This window comes from Phoxinus phoxinus, assembly GCF_949152265.1.
Source record: "Phoxinus phoxinus genome assembly, chromosome: 25".
In the NCBI taxonomy this organism is placed as follows: Eukaryota; Metazoa; Chordata; class Actinopteri; order Cypriniformes; family Leuciscidae; genus Phoxinus; species Phoxinus phoxinus.
In genome coordinates, this window is record NC_136900.1 from 16,773,286 (window position 1) to 16,800,345 (window position 27,060).

At 38.3% G+C, this 27,060-nt stretch overlaps 1 protein-coding gene across 1 annotated transcript in view; it reads right to left on the reverse strand.

The window, feature by feature from the left end:
• Window positions 1-27,060, reverse strand: part of poc1b (POC1 centriolar protein B) — a 32,652-nt gene that overhangs the window by 3,175 nt on the left and 2,417 nt on the right. Inside the window, exons 7-11 of the mRNA XM_079603782.1 lie at window positions 26,864-26,997; window positions 26,004-26,072; window positions 25,764-25,916; window positions 25,488-25,565; window positions 385-606 (exon numbers count right to left, since the gene is read on the reverse strand). Of these exons, the coding sequence (XP_079459908.1) occupies window positions 385-606; window positions 25,488-25,565; window positions 25,764-25,916; window positions 26,004-26,072; window positions 26,864-26,997 (656 nt within the window). The remainder of the gene's footprint in view (window positions 1-384; window positions 607-25,487; window positions 25,566-25,763; window positions 25,917-26,003; window positions 26,073-26,863; window positions 26,998-27,060) is intronic.

Sequence of the window (27,060 nt, forward strand, 5' to 3'; positions counted from 1 at the left end):
TAAGATATGAAAACCGACAGTTTAAGGCACAATCACATTAGCGACATTTCGTAGACAAAAAGAGTCTATTGCCATTAGTGTAGCTATTTATGAATCACAGCTCACACAGAAGTCACTTTCTGTTGGGCAACAGCAAATTTGCATGGCCAACTTAAAATTTGTTGCGAAATCTGCATGAGGAAATCTTTCACCCTCACACGAAATTCCCCATTGCATGGATTCCTAATGTAATGACTTGATTTTACCCGCAAAAATGGTCAAACAACAGTAAATATGACCTTATCTTTAAACAAAGTTCAGATTTGACTAGGAAAAACAAGCTGATTTGCTGGGTATATAAAATAGCACTATTGAACAGACTTAGATGACCTAAAAGCAGTTCACCTGGGTCAGGATGTCCAACTGCTGTACAATGTTCTCCAGAGTGCTAGTAAAGTTTGACGGGATACCCGAGTGCTCCGCTGCAGATGCGGTCATGCCACCAGGAAACCTTTCTTCTTCATCCTCCCCTTCTTTGGGTCGATTATGAGTCCGAGCTGGACCGGAGTCACTCCCTGAGATGTGCTGATATCTGCTGCTTGTGCCAATATCATGGCTCATTACATCCTGAGGAATAAGGAAACCAAAATTAAAAGTTCTGTTATCATTTTTTCACCCTCATATCATTCCAAACCTGTTTGACTTTCTGTCATCAGTCATGGCGTATCCTTCCCTGATAATAATAAAAATGTTTATTTTATATAGCGCCTTTCTCAAACCCAAGGTCGCTTTACATAGTAGGAAGGCAAGGAAACACAACAACAAACAACCAAAACAATACAACAAAGACAAGTTATCTGTATGAAGCTATGAGTTTGGTGTGGAGAAATGATCATTAAACAAAAAGGTCTTGAGATGTGCTTTAAAGAAGGGAAGAGAAGCCACCCATCACGACCCGACCCCGGGGAGAAAACATACAAAAACAGCCTGGACTACGTAACGTTAGTGACTGCAACATGGATAACGAATTACAAGTGTTACTGACGTTGATGTCTTTGCTAGCAGCTGTTGTGCAAGTAAATAATGCATTTTACAATGCTATAACTGCCTACACTGGGCACGCGCATGCCCAGTGTTGGTGAATGGTCATGTGATCCGCGTTTTCAGTCGTTTTAATGTGGACGGAGATCAATTCTAATACGCAGCAAAAACGCTGGTGTGGACGGAGATCGTATTCGTTTTAATTCTCCATTTCTAAACTAAAACGCAGTAGTGTGGATGAGGCCTAAATGCATGCAAAACACTGGCACTCACCATTTTTAAAAAGACATGTAAACGCAGTTTATAGCCTTATTTACTCCACGAACATGGAAAACAGCAATAGAAGGACAGACGTTTTTCTGCTCAGCTAGCAACATTGGCCACACGGCAAATGCAATAATACTTTTTCGCTAATTAAACATCAGCATTGGTCATTGATTTTGGCCCCAAAAAAAATTTCCCATCCAAAACGGTGCATCACTAACAATGTTTTCATTGCTTCTTTTGTATTACAAAGATAAGGTCGAGTAAATGATTTAAATTTCAGGTTCAATGTGGTAGACCTATTAGTTGAATGTGAAAAAATGCACCACATCACAGTCATCTTTTTTACTAACAATACATGATAGAAACACAGAATCAGTACATGGGCCTCTGACCCTATCATGCATACAACCAAAATCTTGAACAGTTCCAGAACAGAGAGACAAAGCGAGGAGGAGGAGGAGGGGAGGGTCATACATTCCTGCCCTAATGCAGGAAGAAAATCGATTGCAGACCCTTACTTCCTGTGCAGCGTCCTGACTTCAAAGCTCAGGCCTGAGAGACAGCATCACGGCCTAGGAAGGGAGGGAGGAGGTGAACAAAGCTGTCAGTGTGTTGAAGGGTTGGTTCTGGGGTCCTCCGGCACCCACCAGCCACATCTGGAAAACATCTGCTAGCCTCATTTACACGCTTCACGCTCAGACCTCGATCATGCTACGCTCCAAACCTAGTATATTCTTCCGTGTGCGTTTAGTTTCTCTATCCTAGTGGAAAAAGCCCTTGGAAAATGCTACTAAATTGTTGAGAATGACCGAGGTAAAGGTGTATGCATGACATAACGGTTCAAACCAGGAAAAAAGCTCCAGCTCAGATTCCTCTAAATAGGGGCTTTTGCACTGGTCAGTTATAGGAAGTTATAGTAACTAGCCACCAGAGCAGTCCCCCTAGGACCATTTTCCTGGCTGCATTCAGACCGCCAGTTGAACTTTCAAGTCATATAATAAGCCATCACTTATGTCCTGCCTCTTTGGATGTTGTGCGGGACTTTTATTTTGACAGCGCTGAGAAGTCCATCTATCGCCGTTTGCATGTTCGTGGAGTAAATATATAGGCTGTAACTGTATTTGCACAGCTTTTTAAAAATGGCCAGTGTTTTGCATGCATTTGTCCAATCAGTGTACACTTACGTCACTGGTAGATCCTTTTGTGCTGGGTTAGACCCTACTCTGAAGTAGAAGCTAGTTTATTTCCCCAAAAGGCGTTCCTAAAACTAAAATCATTCTCAGTTCCTGCACTGCGAAAAGCGGGTAATTCCCCCATTAGTTATAGGAACGATGAAAACGTTAATGTGGTGCGTGGTGCGAAAACCCCTAATGATTCTGATTTCTTAATAGTTCCATTAAAATATATTTGATTTTGAAAGAATTGAGGCAGATGAATGTGAGCTTCCTGTTTAAGCAGACTTAATGATTGGAGAAGTCGGGCATATGTCACCAGAAAGACGACTGTTGTTTCACCGGAAGATGATATTAGAAGTAATGATATTATGATTATAAATTATGTAAAAAAAAAAAAAAAAAAAAGAATTAACAACTTAAAAATAAAACATGCATGGATGATTGGTCCACAATAAGATCAATCATTTAGAAATAGATAGGGTGTTATACAATATATATATATATATATATATATATATATATTTTTTTGTTATTTTATTATATTTTATTTTATTATTATATTTATTATTTTTTATTTTATTTATTTGTTATTTTATTATAAAATACTACTGACAAAGCTAATAATGTGCATCTTTAACTACACAATGTAATATGAACAACCAGTGAGTCTTACAATAGTAAGCTGTACGCCGGCGATTCACACACACACACACACACAAAAAAAAAAATCATATAGTCTATTGCATAAGACAATTAATTTATCTGACTTTTCTAAAGTTTTCTAGGAATAATCAGAGGCAACCTTTTCAAAGCAGAAACAGCTCTAACATTAGAGTTATCTTGTATTTCATACTGTCATATCTAATCGCACATAACGCTGCCTTACCAAAGCAGAAAGGTCAGATTTGGCCTAGTGTTTCTTACTCAATGGGCTCAGGTTAGGCAAGAGACTATCCTGTGTTGCAGGGTGAATGAGTGACCTCTTCTAGATTGGTTCACCAGTTGCCATGACAACAGGGGTACCTAGGGTTGCTCGCAAAGAGTTACACTCATTCTGTTCCCTTGGTGACAGTGTAAGCGAAATGTGAACTGACTTCAATCTTTCCTGGACTGTTCTGAGAATGTGCACCTTATTAACAACTGTTCTGTTCAGTCAAAAACAGTGTTTCAGTCTGAAATTTGAAGTGGGCACAGGTGGGTCATTACAGTTTGAACATATTCATTCAGCTCTAAGACTGAGGGTCTTTATGCCAGCGCAGATATAATTTATGTCAACAGGCTTGCTGGCCGCTAAGCAGGTACTTCACTGGGCCATTGGGAATATTTATGAGCTCCCTAAACAACACCGAAAACCCCCCAACTCCCCTTTGAAATATCACCGCGTTCCTCATTGAACACCTGCGAAATGGAGCATAATGACTGGATACTTGACAAGATCAGAGCAGCCGTTGAAGTCGTGTCTGGTCGTCTACTCATTAAGAAATGGGAAGACACCTTCTCAACGGCCCCCTCACAACAATATCGGCTCCTCATTAGCGCTAATATTAGAACGGTGTGTCCGTGCCAGTGCGAGAAATGTCAAATGTCCTTCATTTGCAGAAGCGTATGCTTGTCCTCAAGGATAGGCACTGAAAGTCCCAAAACGGTTAGTTGTTTTTTTTTAAAGATAAGCACCTCTTCTCACTGCCACTAAACCACTCACTGATCTGGTCTTGTGACAGAAGATATTTCCTTGTCACAGGATGCCATGTAATGCCATTAAAGTGAGCTCTCTTGTACAAGGAAATCCTTATTGAGATCAAAGAAGGAGGCATTAGCTCTTTGACCGGCAAGCCTCTTTATACCCCAATATCTCCAAATCTTTTTCTTTCAACAGTCTTTCTATGGATCAGAGGCTGGTTTCTGCTGTGTGAAGTGTCTTCTAAAGGCTGGCTATAATGAAATTTAAGCTAGTATCTGGGTCCAGAACTCAACAAGACTCAATTTTGAGACTCAACTGATACTCTGAAAAAACTGACGGAAAATCTCAATAAAAAAAAAAGAGCAATTTTAGATACATTTTTATTCCTTTTAAAATAATGCTGAAAAATGATTCATTGCTTTTAAGTGAACGTATATACACGTCACTTAATATAACAAGTCTTCCATATATAAAGTCGCCGTTTGGATTTAAATGGTCAAATGTGTAAGAGTCAATGATTGGATCATTATTGCATGTTAGCCTATATGATTTTGGCATCAGTTCTACAAACCCTAAGGCCGTGTGTCCACCAAAGCGTTTTTTCACGCGGCTGGCTTTATTTTTCTATTGTTGTCAATGGGAACGCCGCGTATTTAGAACGCCATGAGCGTAACGAGGCGCTGAGCGAGTATTTAACGCTCAAGCGCTGAGCGCTCGGCGTTTTTTACAGGTCGCCGAGAGTTGAAGAATGTTCAACTTTAGGTAAAACGCAGCGCTCATCACTGTCACTTTTTAGCCAACCGTCCAATCACAGTGGAGGAGGGGCGGGACTAATACCACACGGACCAACGGATATTCTGTATCATAGCAACCATGCGTCTCAACTGAAAAAAAACTGCGCTGCCAAAACGCTCTCAAGCGCCCGCAGCTAGGCGTTTTCAGCAGAGCGCCTAGCGTTTTCAGGTGGCTAAAAACGCTTTGGTGGACACACGGCCTAAGCATGAATGATACTTTTTTTTTTGCACATTAATCCAGACCTTAAATTCATTGAAAGTCTTTGGGATGTGCTGGAGGAGACTTAGAGTGCTTGACTCTTGGATTGTCAATCTTGACCAAAATGTATGCACCTCTAGATGGAAATAACAATGCAAGAGTCAAGCAACCAGTAAAGTCTACTCCAGCACATCTTCATGCTTCCTCCAAAGCATTCTTTCACAATTTGAACCGGATGCATCTTGATATTGTCATCCTGGAATATGACCATGGTGTGTCTTCTTACGTGGTTGTTTAAGTAATGAAAAACTACACACCATCATATAGGGTTAGAAGAACTGTTTCCAAACGTATAACATGCTAGAAACATAATAAAAACTGTAATAATGATCCAATCATAGACTCTTTAAGCATTTGCCTATTTAAATCCAAATACACACACACACACACACACACAAATAGACTTGCGAGTGATATTACTGTCTGGACAGTTCATTATAGTTAAAAAGCCCTGCACCGCTATGTCATGTTATCATATTTGCACATGTCCTACTTCACTGATTTCGATGACGGCTATTTTTGCAAGCTAAGCCTGACTTCTTTATTATATGGTGTATTTGACCCTCATGCTGGCTGGCCAAGTGGAAAAGTGAAACCAACACTTGTCACTCTGAATGTAGGCCATATCCTGTCAGGGGACCAAAACCACAGCTGTCTGCAGCACCATGAGCTTCACATAGAAGGTCAGGTTATGAAGCCCAAAGAGGACCTGCTTTTGCTTTGGTGTGTATCAGTTCTCAGGAAATGGGCTTTGAAAAAGGTCTTTGTCCCGAAATGAGAAACACACTTCCGAGACGAACAAACACATGCATGTACATGCAAAACCTGACCCTGGGCTTTAAAAGCAGAGCTGTTTGGTTAGTCTTCCAGATGAAAAAACTGGAATATCAGAGATGGCTTCAGCACGCTATGGTAGGGGAAGCAGACGCTTCCTTTTTCCCTCTCCGTCTGTTCTCGTATCAAACCACCATTCGCTCGCCCACACGTTGGCTACAGGGAAGATAAATATCCGTTTTCAGAGATACCACAAAACTGCAGCATTTCATAACCAGCTCTGTGACTAAGTGGTTATGTCACATTTCGATTGTGACTGAAGTGTACGCCCTCATCGGGAACAACACAACCAAACACAGCAATAAAACCTGCAGATCGCTGTCAGTACCCTCTCATAAGCTCTTCATGAGCCGTGTTCACAATGAGTGCCGATACCGCCAGTGACCTGAAACCACTAAATGCCAAGTCCAAAGGATATGATATAACTCGATTATGCAAACCAGGATGCACTGAATAAATGTACCTGGAATAAAAAGAATGGATTTAAAAACAATCAGACTGAATGATGTAATATCATTAGGAGATTCTTTGTAATTCATTCAATTAGAGTCAAAACGCATAAATTCGACTGGTGGAACTCAAATCAGAAGCCCTCGTTTGAAGAAAATGGGGGATCCCTCCAGAAAACAGGCAAAGAGGGATGATGAACGCGGTGTTCTGACCCAATTCCTATTGGAGGCACAGTTTCAGATCCCACAGACTAGATGAGTCATCAGGCGCATTCACGCTCACACACACACCTAAATGGTTCCAAACGCCCCAAAAATCACAAAACCGAAACGTATGGAAAATCAAACAATGTGTCCCGTGTATGAAGGAGGGCAACGTGTCCTTGTGGTGAGTGGGCATTGAGAAGGTCGGGTGACGCTGACATGAGGGAAGACGCTCATTCCATCACATCTTGAACATTAAAAGCACATTAATAACCTAATAAACTCCTAATGAACAAATTTGTTAAATAATAATAAATAAGTTATATTAATAAAAAATATTATTCATTTATGTATTATTCATTGATTTATTAGTACTAGTATTATACTACTACTAGTAGTAGTAGTAGTATTAGTAGTAGTAGTAGTAGTAGTAGTAGTATCTTTTTAATACTGGTAACAAACCAATTTTAATGACATTTTCTGTTAATAAAAAAAGCTTTTTAGCAGCCATTACTACAGTCTTCAGTGTCACATGATCCTTCAGAAATCAATCTAGAAAATAGGAATAGGAAAAAAAGATGACAAGAATTTTGTAAGTTCTCGGAAACCATATCCATCATTTCCCTATCAAGCACATTCTACAGCATTCAAACACCTCCATTCATTTTCACTCAAGTGCCTCTGTGACTCCCGGTACTCGGCATAGTCGTGATGGAAAGATTTAGCATTAAATGACCTTGCGAGAGCGACCGAAGTTCGCTGCCTGAAACGCTTGTTTTGTCTGGAACGCAGCTCCTTTTGTTATTTTTTGCGCCCTGTTGCCAGGAATGCAGGCAAGGTTAAACATACAGGCTGCATTGTAGGTGGTAGTGGTGTCAACTGAGGATGTGTAGGAGGAAATTTAGCCTCTCGGAGTAGGCAAACATGAGTCACTGTGAGAAAACTGAAGGTTAAGTCTTGAAGGTACAGTTTATGCACTATTTTAATTTTAATTATGTTGTTTTAAGACAAACAGAAATTCGTTTACTATCCTCGGGTAAAATGCTACTTTAGGGGTGGATAAAAATATCAACCTTAAAAACAGGCTTAGCATGACACAAAGTCAGCCTCGGTGTTGGGATTAAAAGAAAATGAAGCTAACTAAGTTACCAACTATTCAAAAGCAAAAATTTGGTGTAGAAAAATGTTCACTCCGAAATTGCAAGGAAATTTCATAGACAATTGAGTGATGCTGATATGACGCAAAATCCCAGACGACTAATTCGCCAGTAGTTCCCTCAAGATTTTCCTATGTTTTTTTTACACAAGTTGATGAAACTAGGATGTTTTGTTCTACAACAGAAATTAGACGCATACGTAACATGCGAATTTTAAAGCTATTATGTTATTAACATTTTTTTTAAACTTTTACAGTCTAGGTACAGTATAAACTACAAGACAAAATACATACTACCAGTACAAACTAAATGCTACATTCAAGCTAAATAAAAAATGTTTTCTAATTTCTATAACAGTCTGAATGATTCAGACTTAAAAGTGATTCGAACTTTTTTTCGAACTTGTTTGAAATAACCGACTCTAAAAGTGATTCACTCCCAAATCAAACATAGCTGTTTCTGAGTTGACAGAAAATACTACTGTAGATATATGACTTGATTGCTGAAACACCATCTCTTAAAAACGTTACATTGTAGCAACATTTTCAACACTACCCCACTTTATATAATCAACACAATACAGTAGAAAAATCAATAGAGAAGGCAAGTTCAGTGTACACAGTCTAAACTCTAGAGTCCAAATATAATGCAAGGCAGAGAAAAGTGTGTGTTTGGCTCAGGTCAGCTCACTGTGGCGCTGCTCGTAGCAGATACAAATTGATGCCCGTTGTGGCAGCCGTAATGCTTCTAAGCAGGAAACCATTAACATGGCATTACGCGGCGGATGGAGGGCAGGAAATTAAATTCGGCTGTCTTTGAGTAACTGATGTCACAGTTCTCCCTGTGGGTAATTGATTATTACTGCCTTCCGCTGGCTAAGAGCACCCTGGATGTGGGTCATGCAGGGATGAGGAAAACAGAGAGGTAAGGTGAGTTTGAGTCTGAATGATTCGTTCACTAATCCGACTGATTCAGTTCTTGAGTTCAACTCAATGATTCAATCTGATTCCAGCTGTCTGATTCAAACATGCACATGCAAAGCTGATGGCTTCAAAAGACTTGGAAAAATATGGCACTCAAGTCTCATTGACTACTTTTATGATACTTTCAGCTCCCTGTACTATACATTCTTCCCTGTCACCCCATCTCACTTATGTTGCTATCTGTGTAGAAGCCAAACAGGAAGAAGGGATAAGGAGGTCATGTTAGTTGAGTTAGCAAAATCACAAAATCAAATCAAATCAAACATGTCTATGATGAAATAAACAAATACATAAAATGAATAATAAACATTTAAATAAAATTGATAATTTGATAATAAATCTAATAAATTAAATCTGATATTATACATATACTGAGCATATTTGGATTTCATAGACCCCCAAACCATTTATAGAAAAACTTGGTTATGAGCAAACACATGCTGAGAATTATAACATATCTGCCAGGCTGCATAAGCAAGATGAGAAAAAAAAAAAAAGGCAAAGTCCAACAGCATTGGAAATCCAAAACTGCAATAAAAAACACAAGCTGCCCAATGAACACTAAAGCACCATGCTTATCTTGGCTTTTATGCACAACCATACTGATCTTACAGCCAATGATTAACGCCAGGGTCAACAGCCCACTGACTGTAAAAGCTTTGCTATCAGCAGGAGATATCACGCCGCCAACTGACACCTCATTGAGACGTGTTGGATCCAACCCCCATCGACAAACTGTTCACACCAAGAGAGTCCACATCCTCTCTTCTGCTTTTTGTGGCTTCATAATCAAATGCTCTTTTAAGTGTGGGAGAAAAAAAGATAAGAAAACACTTGCACAAGGTTAAATGAGAACATGATGTACTACCATGCCGTAAAATGTTTGACACATCCGTGTGCTGTACATGTGGCACGTTGTGCAATCGTAAGTGACATTGGGATTTCTGATGGTGTTAATAGAGTTGTCATATAAAACTCTCATAATAATGTGTGAAAAGAAAGTGGGATTAACATCCATTGACATGCAATGGGTGATGGTCAGTTGCATTACGATGAAAGTGGCCAGCATTGTTTAATTTAGGCTGGACGTGACAGAATATGCTCCTATGTTCGATAGTTCTCCACAATGATCCTTTTTCTAATTTTAATGCTATCCACTTTTCAATTATCAAATTTTAACCAATTATAAAAATAAAATAAAATACAAATCAATATTAATTTAAAAAACATGTTTATATTAAAAATATGTTTATTAAAAATATTTTTTTAACTAATTAATAAAAAAAATTAATGTTACATATAATTTAATTATATGTAATATATTATATAAAACAGGATAAAGTTGAATTACTTTTAACTTGGTGTTTAAAAATATACACCGCTAATAGTACAAGATGCTGCAAATTAAATATAGGCCTGATAATAATAACAATTGGCACATTGTGTAATTCAATTAGTTTTTGTTTTTTCTAACATTTTGTCCCAACCTGTCGACATCCTCACTGCAACTTCCACTTATTTTAAGGTGCAGTCAGCACATTTGTTTCCGATCTTACCCCCTCCTCTTCTCGTTCTTCCTCTCTCTCAATCACCCACTTCTGCTTTCATTTTTAATTCTCTTGCTCAACGGCGGTTGTGCACAGCTGTGGTTCAGACAGAGGCAGAATACTGTGGTTTTTCCATTTAAGAGTGGGACATTGTCAGAAAAGACCTGGTCCAAAGCCCATTGTCTCTGCAATGATCCTAATGCATTTGAACTACAACAGAACATTGCGATTAGTGCGGCACTACCCGCTGTTCACAAAATCGTGACATGCTGGTGCAGAAAAGAGATGAGTTGGTGAGACCTCAAATGCTACCAGATGTGAACTCAAGAACTATTGCTGTGAAGTAGAATCCTGAACGCTAAATTGGAAAATGGGTTGGAAAAGGAACAGAAGCTGAGCGGAGGCCTCTGTGTTTAAGGTGTTCTGGAGTGGTAATGAATTGGAATCAAATAACTTGCTTCTAAATGCTGCTGATAATACATTAACAGTACATCATTTTCAAAATATTTTTATTTTACTTCAGATCTTGCATGCGTTTTCTCCACGGCAGCCTTAGAATTGACCACTTGAAAGACGAGCAGGAAAAAATAAAAAAAGTTTTATGAAAATGGAAGTTGTAAGCTAGTTATTGCATATAATAATTCCACTGGAGACATGGGTAAACATATTCAGCACTGGCACATACTGTAAGTCCTAGCATAGGAGAGAGTGGCCAAAACAAGCAAATCCCCACCCCATCACTGTGATGGGCAACATCGTGACTGACGATTAAAAAACAGGTAGGGCCTATGCTTGAGAATTCTTTCCTTTTTGGGTCATGTGACATGTCCTGTTTGTTGTTTGTTTGGTCTGTGTTCTGTTCATATTTCACCTGAGTTTGTTTGGAAGCATCTTTTCAGCAATGTCGGTGTCCACCAGGGTTCGGATGGCAGCGTTCACATTTATTCAAATGAACCGCATTAACAGAGCAATCGCACCAGAGTTTGTTTATTCGTACCAAACATGCCATGTGCTTACCGGTAATGTCTTCTGGGTGTTTCTTAGTTTCAGACTAGTCGGTTACAAAACTTAATTTTAAACGAAAGTCAAATTAGTCGTATCGTGCACCCTAGCTGTAGCCCTATAGTAAGGTACCTTTGAATAATTTGCAATTTATGATATTCAGAAGGAAAAAATATAGTCTCTGAGAAATTCGTTTAACTTAATTATTATGTAGTCTTCATATTTAGTATGGACTACAGATTTGTTCTTGCACTTTATCGCCTGCTTGTTTTTCTGTTCCCCGCTGAGTCGAAAACTGGCAGACGGGCGGCATCCCTCGCAGAAGTCTGTCAGGCGTCTTTTCGTATCATTAACCTATTTTAAATCCGCTTTCAAAGAATTATCCACTTTTAAAATATTTACCCCTCTCTGCAACACATGCCAAATGACGCACTCAGCAGGCATGGAAATAAATCATTTCCGTATTACAGTGCTTAATACATAAAACAAACAAGTAGAATAGGCGGAAACGTCCTAAGCTTGAGCCAGTAATGAATACCAAATGCTGCATTTAATCTATAAATCCACGGATCAAAAACACATACAAGATTCCCTCATTTTTAATCCCTTTTCTAAAAAGCAGAGTGGAGTAGAAAGTGTCTTAGCATGTATTCCTCACTATTTCCAGCTTATAAGATGGCAGCACTGCAGCAAAGAGTGCGGACAGAGGGAAAGTTCAGCCGTTTGATTGACAGCTACAGCAGCAGGCGGCATGGGGTCCAGCTGAGCCTGTGCCCTTCACCGAGCTCCGTCAGGGAGCCTCAGTCTCAGCATGCCACCTCTCAACTCCACCGTTACTCCCTAAACCGGACGGACAGAACCTTCACGTCAAATCAGCCTGAGAGCTACATGGGCTGGCGACTCTGTTGTTCCTGAGAAACACTGTTCCACAAGGCAGATCCAAAAACTTTAATTAAACTGCCTTGAAAAGTCTCTAATATCTTCTGATAACCAATATAGTACAGATATATCATGCATCCCTAGTTTTATTAGAGTGTTGCTCTATTACTTTAGCAACATACTAGCATCATACTCTTTGTAAATCATCATAGTATCTCCAGAAGCTTCCCCACTAGATGCTCTCATTTCCCCCCGTGCCACTGGAGAAAGAGGCATTGATGAACAAGAAGAGGGGAGATGATATCAGTGGCGGGGAATCTCAAAATAGTGTCACCATGTGAAAAAGCCACAAGCTCGAGTGCAGCATATCCCTAGGTCAACCCCATAAAGCAGAATATCAAGGCTTCCCTGCGCTTCCTCTCATATGAGCCGGTGCCAGAGGCGGCAGATTAGTGAGAAGAGCTTCCTGTTGCTCTAAATAGGTATGACATCTGCAATTCAAATTGAAAATGTAAAACTACAGGTGCACTCTTCCACTTGCTGCTTGGTGTTGGTGTATGTGTGTTTTGGCATGTACTGTACAAGACAAATAATGTTCTTCAAATGTATAATTGGAAAATCAAGGATATTCAGTATGGATGTTGCTTTCTGTGAGAAATTCAGACCTTAGCATACAGCAAGATCTCATGCCGTCTCACTTTATCCCAGACTTACAAAGAGGCTATCTGTCTGGCTGTAAGCTGATGCAAGGTGTTGCTTAAGCAGCACGGCCAACAAACTAAAGACAGTGAAACCTTTTCATTCTTGTGCAAGCCGATTAGGCCATTCACAGAGAAATTACGCCTGTATTGGCCCCTTTCTTTGTGAGTTCCCACAATTTGATTCCTTAGAAAACCTATTAGTCCAAAGTTAACCTACAGCTTTAGAGAAGTATGCTCAAACTTTTGGCCTCAAGAGGCCTGTGCATTCCATTAATGTTAAGTCATCTCTACGTTTTAAGTGAAGCTGAGAAACACAACTCAATGTATGTATTATAAAAAGACCAAACAACTAATTCATGTTTAGACACTTAAAGAACTAATGGCAGACTTCACTGTCTATCTGTTAACAACTGATATAAATTTGAGCATTTCTTTAGAATTAGGGTTGCAAAATAAATCAGTTCCACACTTTATCAGTTTATCATACATATATATTATATATATATATAATGTTTTTATTTATTATTCTGTTGTATTTATGTGTTACTTTTTTCTATTTAAAAAAAGTAGCACACAAATACAACAGAATAAAAAATAATATATAGAAGATATATATATATATATATATATATATATATATATATATATATATATATATATATATATATATACACACACACACACACACATATTTTTGTTTAGATTTAAAAATGTATATATATATATTTTTTTTTTAAATTATTATCATAATAATATATATATATATATATATATATATTATATTATTAATGCTTTATATATTCATATTTATATATTAGTAGTATTAGTAATTATTATTATATTTGAAGCATTATTAATTATGTATATATTATTATTATTATTGTTGTTGTTGTTGTTGTTGTTGTTGTTGTTGTTGTTATTAGCAGTAATAGTATGGTAATGATGATGAGCTGCTAAGAATGAACCGTGTCATCTGAAAATGAGATGGAATCACATTTTTTCCAGTGCCAGAGAGGATGTTAAAAACATGACACTTAAGCTCAGACTACGACATGCTTTTCTCAGAGGCTAAGTAGACAGCCCATCATTTTCCAGACAGGAGCAGATAGTAGCAGTGAAACCGGAACAGAGTTTTGGGCATCTCTGGGGTATCACATACACCTACTACTTGAAAGGTGTGAAACTAGTGGCTAATTTTATCCCTAGCCAAAAAAACACTGACATCGCTATTCCAAATGCTACAGTGATGGATATCAGTTAGGTGGGGGGGAAACAGGAAGAGAAAATGGTGAGGCATGTCCAGAACGCATTGGAACTTGAGCTTCGAGCCTGACACCTGACCCCACTGCTGCTTCGAGGGGGTCAATGCAGGTCAAGAGAATGATGGGAAAGAGATGTTTTCCAGTGTTGCCTTGGAAAAAATGTAGACGCACTTAGGTAAGTAAACATGAGAGTCACCAACGCCATTCCTCAACAATTCTTCAATCACCTACTTGAAGGTTAGGCTGAGGGCAAGCAGATCCCCCCTCTGATAAAGTGAGAGCAGCCGTTTACACTTGTGCTTTTGCATGGTAAAACTGAAGGTTGTCAAGCAGTGGAGAACCATTACCGGAAACACAAAGCTTTTTATAGCAAGTCAAAAAGATTTCAGTGTTAAAAGGGGATGCAGAAGACCAGAATAGGCGTAAAACAACTTTTATCATTTTAATCTGATACCTACGACAATGACCACAACAGAACAATGCCTGTAATAGAGGATTTCAGAGGATCCAAAGTGAATTCAACAATGCAGTAATTTCATATTCAAAGTGGCTCTTCCTGATTCAACAAGGGCTCCTGCTGAGTGATCTCCATAATGGCTTCACTTACTTGTGGTCTTCACTTGGCCTGATGACCCCTTTTTAACCCCAACAGTATCCATGGGGGGTGCGCTAATACAAAATAAAATAGTGATCTCCAAGTTAAGCCTCAACACATCTGGATGAGCGCAAAATAAAGAAAATGAGGGCAGTGTCAACTCTCCAAAACACAGAGAGAGCATTGCAGGACATAGGACTTCTGTCGTGCCAGAATGCTTGGGACACACATTCTGTAATTTGATTCTGGCTAATCGGATTGATCCATGAAAAATCAGGGACATCAGCGAAGCGCTTGTTAAGCATGTTTCCTAACTCATTGCCCTCACATGAGGTAGTCTGTAAATAGCACAAAGAGGAAGAGGCAGAGCGAACTGGGATGAAATCAGTCTTCATGGGTTTTGTGGGAGAAGCAGTGGTGAAGCAAGGAACCAATTTCCCCCCAGCAGCGACACAGGTTTCTAAAAATACAATCATGCAATGTCCGACGAAGAAGAGATAATGAGATTTCAGAGGGCTGTACTGTCTGAATATGCTAACTCGAGGTCTGGAAGGTTGTCACAAGCCAGGGGGTAAAGGAAGATAAAAAGGTTTAGAAATGTGAATGTTGTTTGGTAGTTATGTTAAAATTACCCAATCATTTCACATTTTTTGAAACCATTAATAGAAAAATACTTGGTCTTTTTCTGATCTAGGAGCATTGTTTTCCTCAAATGAGCCCCAGCTATTCAATGTGTTAGTATATATATTTGTGTGTTAGTGTTGTAACTATCAAAAATATTGATATTTCGATATGTATTGGTATTGAAATATCTTAAATGGTTCAGACATAATTTGAATAATTCCCGCAGGTTTCGTGCTCACATCAAAAGCGCATGCACTACTACTGATCTATATAAGCGGTGCACACGTAAAGCCGCCAGTCAGACAGCTCATGAGTACCAAATTGGCTTATTTTTCATGACTTACAATTATTTCATTGCACTTAAATGGCCAAATACATACAAAATTGTGTCAAAATGCTTGTCTTGCCTAGTATTAAGGTAAATACAGTCATTTTTTTGGAACTGAATAACTTCAGTAACCTTTATTGTAAGCATTCATCTGTATTTCATTTTACAATGAAGACTATCTAGTGTTATTTTACTTTACTATTTGATTACTTTAATTTCTGTAGTATTTATTACCTGAATACTAGACACACATGAAAAACTTAAATCCATGTTTATTTCAAGTAAAGCCTCCCTGTTCTGTGTGTAAGCTGCAACTGTATTGCAAGAACATTATAAACAAATCATGGGCAGGAAACCTGTGACACCAGCCAGAATAGGTATCTGCCAGTCCTGTGAACTACATGCGTACTCACACACAAGTTCCAGATATCAACTTTGACTAGGACAAAAATTGCAAGAGAGTAGGGAGATGGAGACATTCTGACCCTGGGTCATTCCTCAAGTTGAAGAGGTTTCTCTCAGTTCTGTGCTAATGGTGATCTAGCTTCCGGGCCTGATGGAAAAGAGGCTCCATACTGGCTAAGAAACTCCTGCATGGTCATCATATGACCATCATACGTCAATAAAAAGAGTCTCATATTTACAAATACCTCTGTTGTCTGGTGGAGTGGAATATTAATTTAGTATTAATTCAAGGTAAGGGTACACTTACTAGGAAACGCCACAGTCTAAATGAATTGACAAACCACACACACAAAAAAAGTAATCATTTTAAATGCACAGTACGAAAAAATATATAATTTTTTTGCAAAAACTAAATATTGTATTTATGGCAAAGGTCAAAATGTAAATCTTAAAGTAAATATAGAGGAAATTAGCATGAACAATGAAACATGCAATATTGACCAATAACAATTAACTCTAATGGAGGTTCATAACTGACAGGGAACCAAAAAAATCATGGGTCCGTTCTTAAAAATGATTATAGTCTTACTGATAAATTACTGAGATTCATGCTTTATAGTCTAGTATGAACGACATGGCTAGCATGAAAACATTGAATATACAATGTAGTAGTAATTACTTCAAACAAACAAAAATGCACTAATCCCTTCCAGTACGCCAGCTATTTTTTTGTATACCGGTAACTGGTGTAATTCCTTTAGAATTACAGCTATCAGGCTTAAAAAAAACAGCAAAACAGTTCCCTTTCAAACATCAGAAAGTAATGTAGGAAAAATCACAAATACACGGAAACAAGAGGGTTCCTGTGTGGGATTTAATTTAAGCTAAACCCCATTGCTACACAAATGCTAGATAATCTGCTTTTGAACTTGGTAATACCAAATCGACTGCAAAGTATCTGTGGGAAACTGCGACACACAATGAGCTTGCCACTAATTGCGAATCAGCAAGACAACAGGATTTTATTGGTTTTCATCTTTAAAATTGGTTAACTTCACTGGATATTGGCGTACAACAACAACAAAAATCCTCCTTTGTATAAAATTTCATTTCAATTATTGCTTGCATTAAAATTGGATTGCAAAAACAGATTATTTGCACAGTGCAATGCATTTAAAGCAGTATTTGAAGGGTTAAAAGGTGATGTGTACACAGACATTAACGCACTCTTAGATAAGGACTTCACTGACCTCAATCTCTTAACACCACATTTTTGGGGAGTGTTTGAGATAGACGTTAATAATGCGGTTGGCGTAGTCGCTGCTTTCGCAAGAGGAGGCACTGGGAGGAATGTGAAGCTTTATGGTTAAGTGCACTTTAGGCTGGGCCTTGCCTCCTTTCAAAGTTCTACGTCAAAGCCCCCCGGCCCAATTCAACCCAAAGACTTCCCCTCATCTTCAAGGGAATAGGTGTGAGGGGTTAGAGGGGAAAGAGAATGAGTAATGCTAACGCATTTCCCAGAGGCAAGGAAGAATGCTGTGACTTGTGCGGGGTTAAGCCCATAAGGCCCGGACGGGTCGGCAGAGAGGCGCCTGACAGCCCTTGCGGGTCTGTGGCTGGAGGTGGATGTTGGGGATTAGAGGAGAAGAGGAAGGGGCGGCAGGGATAGTGGGACGCAAGGGGTTGAGGTTCAAAGGGTCACGGACATTCCCCGCGTGTTTCATTGTGAGGCCGAGGCCAGCTGACGCCAAACAGGCAACAGTGGTGCTGTCGACGTGCGTGTGGTATTTGTGTAAAAAAGAAAGGAAAACAGGGTCGGAAAGCGCTGGTGTGAGAGAAAGAGGGAGGGTCGTGGTATAAGACCACAGAAAAAATAAACAGGAAAGAGTGTGAAAAGTACAATAGGAAGAATGGAAACGTATACAAAAAAAATATTGGCTTTCTGACTTGGTAAAACCTAATGTTTGAATTCAGTTCAGGTCCATTTTCTAAAAAAAAATTTTTTTTATTAAAAGGTACATTAATAATTCAATGCACTGGCTCTTCATCTTTTTTTCTTTTTAACTTACAAAATTAAACAAAAATGGTATGTCAGATAAATGAGAGGCCCCTGGCAAATCAAAAATATAGTTACAAAATTTTTATAATATATTCAAGGTACTTTTATAAGTATTTAATAAAAAGTTAGTTTATATAATTATGGCTTTAATAATATTTCTTGAATATTTTAAATATTTTTCATACTGAAAAGTAACAGAATTGGGATGCTTGTCACCATATTTTGAAAATGACGCAAAAATGTACATTGACTTTTACAAAAAGAATATTACAACAGCTATTACACGCAATACAACTAAAGAGCTTTGGGAGAAGATGGGAAACATTTGACACAGGAAGATTTAGACGGAGAGAATGAGTTGGGAGAGAAGGGAGGCATAGAAATGAATGACTTCCTAACAGGTGGGACGGGGGGGATGCAACTTGCCCTCTAACACTGAACAGTATTGAGTTTCAGCTGTACCTCCGGAGCCCATGATCCTCCTGTACTCTAGCTCAGGGGAAGTTGATTTGTTTTCTGACCCCTGTTCATTTCAAACACTCATGCCAAGGGAGTAAAATAGATTTTTAATCTAAGACTCTTTTCAATCTAAAATATACTCAGCTCTATTTTTCCAATAAATCAACCAAAACTCACCTCTTCACTAACTAAAAATAAAACTTCCACAAAAACAATTTACCAAGAGTATGTGTAGGTTCATTTTTGTTTAGTTTTCATAGCTGGTTTTGAGCTTAAAAAATTAGCTAATTTTTTTTTCCATCAGTGAAAAGCGATGTTTTGATAGCTCATCCTACGCAGTTCACAGAGGCGCTTCCGCCTTCCATTCATGCTATGTTAAAAATAACTCATACAGGTGAAGAGGAAAGCGACAGTTAAATGGAGAATCAAAATAAATCACGAAACTGCATGCAGCGCATCTCTATTAAAGTAAAGGGTCATGGAGGGATGACCTGTGTTTTTAATTGCTACGTTTTTACAGAGGCTCTGCTGCTCTGAAGAGGTCATACTGTAGCTGCGGTGTTAAAAAACATGTACACAAACAAACACTTTACTGCATAAAAGTGCTCATAATGCAGACCTGTTTGGTGAGGAGTGTATATTTAGCATCATATAGAGAATTGAGTGGGTATTCAAAAGTATTGAGCAGTTAATCTATTCTTCCATTGCGATGGTCCAATGTTTGCTTGTTCCTTCGTTAATGATGTTCCTTTAATAATGATGAAATTGGATATATAACTGTTTTTAGCATGCTTTCAAGTGTCTAGAAAGCGAATTACAAATGTTATGATTAAAAGTATAAACTCTGCACCACTAGTGAATAAAATAAAATAAAAAATGTTTTCGGTCAGGAAGATTTTTTTTTAAATAGTTTTATTCAGCTAGGATGCATTAAATTAATCAAAAGTAACAGTAAAGACATTTATAAAGTCACAAAATATTTTTATTTCAAATAAATGCTGTTCTTTTGAACTTTCTATTTATCAAATAATCAGTTTCCACAAAAATATTAAGCAGAACAATTGATTTCAAAATTAATAATAATACATGTTTCTTGAGCACCAAATCAGCATATCAGAATGAATTCGGAAGGATCATGTGACAATGAAGACTGGAGTAATGATGCTGAAAATTCAGCTTTGCAATTCCAAGAATGAATTACATTTTAAAATATGCTAAAACAGAAAAGTTACATTTTCATCAAATAACTGCAGCCTTGCCTGGTGGCGAGCATAAAATACTTCAACAACATTAAAAATCTTGCCGACCCCAAACAACTGAATGCGTAATTTTGTAAAGGATGGTTCATCCAGTAAAAAAAAAAAAAAAAAAAGAAACAATTGTTTTTTTCTGCTGTAGCATAATATCTGAAACAGAAGACATTGTGTAGACGGACAGCACAGTGAGTGCATTGCAGGAGAGCAGCTCACCGTTTGCCTTTGAGGTGTCCCCGTTACCTGCAATAGCACAGACCCACTATTTTTAGAATCAATGTTGACGAACTGTCAGCGTATTTTAAGCTATGCCCCTCTGGGCCACCATATACCCTTGAGTGAGCTCATGGAGAAAGAGAGAGAGAAAAAATGTCAGGTGAGAGGAAACCCAGACCCTAAGCCAGATTCTGATAAGGTCCTTTCAACTCTACAGTCAGCGTGATTGTGCTCCGTTTTGACAGGTACTTAAGATGAGGTCTGGACTATTTAGGAACCATCTGCTTTAATGGAGGAAGTGAGATCAGCCATTAAGTTAAAGTGCCAGTGCGACTCAATGGATGGAACAGCTCTATTCTAGGAGAGGGGTCAATAGCCTTTGGTGGGACTCGAAAGACAGCAGATAAAACAGATGAATGGAAAAAAAAAAAGATGAAAGGGGTGGATGAAAAACAGTATTTAATGGACGAAAAAGAAAGGAAGAAGTGCAGACGGACACAATGGGCGAGAAACAAGATGAAATATTAAGGCGGACACACAGAGTTCTGGGTGTGCCCTACACTGAATAAGTGATGAACCAACCCGGGTTCCTGTGTCTTTGATGTGTGAGCGCCTGTTTGTCTGCCGGAGTCCCCGTCTGAGGTCCCTGGGTCAGTGAAGGGGATTATGGGCCGGATGAGACATGCGAACTGACCTTTTCTATTATCTGCCTTAGTTTGCGCTTTCAGGAGAATCCAAGAAAGGTGTAATAACTCTAGTGCCAATGCCGCCTACTGTCATAACAAAAGGATATTTGCGATAACAGTTGAAACATGACTGCGGTTGCATAACCATAACACATATTTCCACACTTCACCACCTACATTTCTTCAATGAAAGGTGCTATGTATGTTTCACCATAAAGGTTGAGTGAACAACTCTATAAAGCACAAACAATAAACTGAATATCTCTTCCAATGCAATCTGATTCAAATCGATGAGTACTTCCTGCTGACAGCTCTTGTTTTTTTGGTTGAGGATGACAAGTCACTCTCTCTCCCTGTAAGGCTATCTTTCTCAAAGCTCTCCCGGTGGAAAGTGAACCTTCCCCTGGGCCATTCTATCTTTAGCGATTTACTTCCGTCATGTCACGTCTTGTCACCGGAGCCGGTGGCAGGCCTTCAAGCTGGTATCCACACCTCGCGGCCACCCAATCTCCTGCTCTTTACAAAACAGGAAGAGGCTCTTTGCCTGTTTCCTGTCTGTCACCCCTACAAGCAACCTTCAGAAACATAATACCAGGTGGCGCACACATCTACAGACCCTCAAACAAACAAGCATGCACACACTCGGTTGAATGTACCATTTGAACAACTATATTATGATATAAAAAAGGTTTCATCTTCTTCATCAGTTTAATTTGATTAGTTTACATGTTATTCTTGAACACTAATTTGAAAGCACTTAATACAATTTTAATCATTTTTGCATATATATTTTTACATTATACTTAAATAAAAAAACACCTGCCTGTAATTACAAGTACCGGTAATTAATTTCTCTAATTGCAACTATTATTACACTATTAACTCCCCATTAAACCTAACCGTACCATGAAATCGGTCTCCACCCTTACTCATATCCCACCTCAATAGCAGAAAAAGTGTTTTGCAATGCAACAAACACAATCAGAAAACTGTACCAATTTTTATTTTATTTTTTGACATCTAATATAAAGTTACAACTAATAACCTATTTATATTGTACAAAAATTAAATAATCATCCTCGTGGAGCCACAATAATTATTACATTTTACCATACATAGAGCACAAAAAACCTTACTTTTGTTTAGAATCCCATTTGGATTTGATTTATAAGATAAGCCACAGAATGACATTTACAGAGTGAATGTTACACTTGACACTTCAATCTCACACTTAACTTCTTGAACTGTGCTGAATAGCAGCACATTTTTGAATTAAATATTAATGTTGCAGTACAATGTCTACAAAAATGTAAGTATTAAAATAACTCAAATATTTTAAAAAGTATAAAATTAATGTAATAATTAATGTAATTTGAGTATAAACACATTATTAATGTATTTAATTAATTGATCCATGTATTATTAATTATTAGATGATATTATACCGTAGTATTTTTTGGTAAAACAATATTTGTTGCCATATATATATAAAGTATCACCAACTACCTCACCATGCATAAAGATTCAATATGCAGTGATGCATCACAATATTGTAATTGGACTGTGACTAATTCAATATATCTTGCACTGTAGGACGTGATATGAATGCACAAATAAACAGACATATCGATAAAAAAAAGTAAAAAAAAAGGTATTATTATAGGAAAAGAGTAAAAAAAAGGTATTATTATAGGAAAATATTATTTAATGATTTATTTGACTGATGTATAAGAGGTGGGAGTGAGATGGGAAAGTGACGTAACTAACTACTGCTAACCACCACCAGACCCACGAGTGCTTTGACACAAGCTAATGCTTGGGTCGTGGTCCTTTCCCTGCTGTTCAGATGCCTCTGGTCTTGCTTATGTTTTCTATGCATAATGCATCAGTTAACAAGGGCCGAGATGCAGAGGAGTTCCACCAATTGAAGACCGCATCACTGCACACACACACACTCACACTCAAGCTGAACGGACTCCAGGGAGAGTCAGTCAAGAGGAAGTGATAGCAGGAAGCGGCACACAAAAAGTCGCCACGGGTCATACTTCTCTCTGCCGTCCACTTCCTCATGTCTCTGCTCCCACGCACGCAAGGCAGGGAAGCAGAATGAGGAAACTCTGTCCTGAAGGACTGCAGGATGCTCAGGGCCAGATAATGACAGGGTTTCCCTGAAAATGGGCCCTGACAGGTCGGATTCGGGAGGGCATCCTGAACTGAACTGAACATTTTTTAAGTGTGAATGGTAAAAGTGAATGTGCGCTATGGCTATTTTTTACTACTCAACTTGTCATCCAGAAGATTAGTTGACTAGTCAGTGGGTTAAACCATGTGCCATGCAGCTTCAGCAGCCTTTTTTTGTTTCTGGCAAGAGGTAGTCCACCCAGTGTAGTCTGATTCACAAAAAAATTACTCCCATGAGTCTAGTTCTTTTAATAACTAGTTCAAAAAGACAAGGTGCCAGTTTGAAATAATCTGAAACACTGCCCTCTATAATACACAGCATTAGCAGAGAGAAAATGCAGGGTATTTCCTGGGTCAAAAATGGTCTTCAGTGGTGGTGGACGAACACAGTCATCAACACACACAGTACAAAGTACCTTACCCAGGCCAGTATACTCATAATAAATCCAAAATAAAATAAATGCAAAGAAACAGTTTGTAATATTAACTAATCCTATTATTCATGAAATAAAACAAATAATCACTCAGGTAATTAATACTATAGTCACTGAGTGACTCAAAGTGAACAACCAAGTAACACATTACATTTAAAAAGTGGCAGGTCTATTATTTTGCATTTGCACTCCAAGATTTAATGCACAGATCATTTGACATACTACAGTGTCAGATTGTTTTGTTCAGTTATTGGTATTGTCCAACGCATTCTCATCCTTGGGCGTCATATACTGACGCTTTTGACAAATCGTCTACATCCAACGCACATGGCACCCTTTAGCGTCAATATGAGACGCACAGAGCTTTGTTCGGTTATGGTTGGGTTTAGGTCTGGGGTAGGGTTAGGGTTAGACTGCTAGGAGGCGCCTTCTGGCCCATATCTATCTGCGTCTCATGTTGACGCTAAAGGGTGCCATGTGCGTTGGATGTAGACGATTTGCACATTAAATGATCAAAATAAATATTTGGCGGGACAAAGATTCATTTTGGAGGCAGCCAAAATATATTCAAAGCAGGAAAAACCCTGAAATATCTGAAAAACAACTGAAATAGACCCAAATGAAAAAGAACTGAATCCAAAGCTTGTGAATGAGAATCGAACCAGGATGGGCCTTGCAAAAACCTGAATGTGGTAGGCCTACGTAGACAAATAGCAAGTTTGGGATGCAGTACAGTAACACCAACTGGCACCATATAGAACAAGTGCAATTAAAGTCACATGATCAACAACATGTCAACACATATCCAGTGAGTCTATTGGCATAACGAATCGACTAGTCAACGTGTGTGCAGACGTCCAAGTCAGACACTTGTTTTCTCTATGCAGTACAGTGTGTACAGACAAAAGGAACAAATGGAAGAGAGGGAGAGACAGCGAGAGAGAGCGCTAAAGTCAGTGTGGAGGAGTCTATTATTAGTCTATGGCTCCAGCAGCAAAGTGAGGTCACATCAGAGCCCAGCTTTAGGCACGTGTGTGCTCGGTGTGTTTTTGCTTTCATGCTCGAGCTACTCTACACAGCCAGAATCAGAGCACTCAAAAAAAAGAGAGAGAGAATGAGAGGGGGAGAAAAAGAGTCTTCCTGTAAACACGTGAGCGAGGCACCCACAGTCTGTTGTGTGCCGTCTCGCAGCATTTCCTCAATCCGCTTGTAAAGCAGAAAGCACAGCATTTTGCACGGAAGCACGAGGACATTCCCATAATTCGGATCAGAGGCACGCAGTAAATAAGAAAGATTTGGAAAGCTGCCGGCCACACAAACAACACTGGGCTGAATATAATAAACAGTCAAAAAAATGCAGAAAACCGACCACATTAATAGCCATCATGTGCCTCATAATATAAACTATAATTATACAGCGGGGTCCAAAAATTTGCTGCAAGTGCTTCTATTTTTTTATATTTTAATTGAATATATATATATACACACATATATATATATATACATACACACACAAACACTATTATTATTATTATATTAATATATATTAAAATTACATTTAATAAATAATTAAATATCTAATTTTTATTGCAAATTATTAGAAAAGCAATGAGTGAAAACTTAGTGACATATGTATTTAATATTTTATGACAAATTATAGTATCAGAATAGATATAGTATCAAATAAATTGAATGTGAAAAATTAGCAGGAATTTACTAGTTTCTTTTGTTTTGTTCATGACAGAATGCCAGATTTTCAATGTGGTCTCAGATTTTTACACCCCACTGTCATATTTACAAGAGAACAGAAGTGTATGGAGTAGACCACCATAATAATGTGAAAAAAACTTAAACTGATAAAAATTGATGATAGTGATCATTTAAAAAGAAAACATGAGGGCCAGCATAAGTGTGGCAGTGACGGTACACTTTTCGATGAGGGCTTACATTAGCTAGCCTATATTTCCCCCTAGTGGTTGGAGTGAAACAGTTATGACTTCATGAATCAGTTCCTGTCAGAGCTCAGATCTTACCGCTGTGGAGAAAAGAACACGTCCCACTTCAACCACCTGAGGGTCACCAGACTGAGTATCAGCAACAATGGGGTTAATCTAAGGAAACGAAAGAATGAGAGATAATAACTAACCTGAATGCAGTGTGTGCTGGTGTCACAGAGCTAACATAGTAGTTGACTGCAATGTACTGGATTGATCTACAGTGTTGACGCTGTACTGATCCCAGAGAGGAAACTCTGTACTGTTTGTGAATCACATGGGTATTGTAGTAGCACTGCAGTTGTGGGCACTGACCTCTATTGTGCCATTTTGAGCAGTGTGACGGTGAGGTGATCGAGGGTAAATGTCCATCAGGTGTGGAGGGGGATCTGGAGTGACTCGTTTGCTATGCCTGCTCAACAGCTCTCTGTAGTTCAGTGAATCAAAGTTGGTCTTCCACATTAGAACCTGAAACCCAGACGATCACGAGCATAAGTGACATGATCAGCCCGACGGTAATCGGATAGTAAAACATTAACATTACATCACAATTACCTGAGAGTCAGCACCTCCTGAAGCAAACAGATCTCCATCTCGAGAAAACGTCACAGCCAACACTGGACCCTGAGAGCAGAGGGGGGGAAATTACACTTTATTGCTTTTCTTCAAAGGGAGTGTTGTTTAATGCAGGTCTACATCACAAAACACACACAAAATTTGAGGAATCATTTATTTTTTCTATTTAACACAAAACAATATTTTTTTTAACAAGCTATTATGCAGCTCTTGCCATACAATGATAGTTGATCATGACTATCAAGCTAAAAAAAGGACAGAAATGTATTAATTAAATGTAAGAAAAATAATAATTTCCATACTGTAAAAGTACTCCATATGACTATTTTCAGTTCATATTCAGTATATTCAGAAACTTTATGTTTAAAATTGTCTTCGGCTTCACCATAGACAGTATGGACAGTATAACACAAAAAAGCTAAACATAAAAGACCAAATATTACCAGTCAAATAAGAAAGATAGCATTTTCTACAATAAAAATAAAAAAAAAGAATATTTTGGAAATTAACTTTAAAATGTGAATAGTTATTATTAAAATTTGGATGCCAAAATTATGTGAAAATTATAACGTTAAAATATTTACTTGAAAAAAAGCTTCCGAAAAAAATATATTTTTGGCGATTTCTTGATTTCCTGTTGTATGGCAAGACCTGTATATTCCCCCCCCCTCCCCCCCCAAAAAAAAATCTGGTTTTAGTCCCATTAAAGAAAACAAAGGAATATGGGTTTGAAATGACATGAGGGTGAGTAAAAGATGAGAGGATTTTTTTTTTTTTGGATGAATTCCCAATTGTTCCAGCAAGAATTCAAATTCTACGCTATTAGAAGAGGGTGACACCTTGTGGCCGTGAAGGGTGTAGATGAGCCTCCCCTCCAGCAGGTCCAAGATCTTCATTGTATTGTCACTCGAACCACTGATCAGATAGTTTCCGGATGGATGGAAGGAAAAGCAGTTGACCCCTGCGCTATGAACTGCAAGACCAAGTAAAATGCTTGAAAACAAGACCAGTCCTTGTGACTAGTTAAAAACAAATG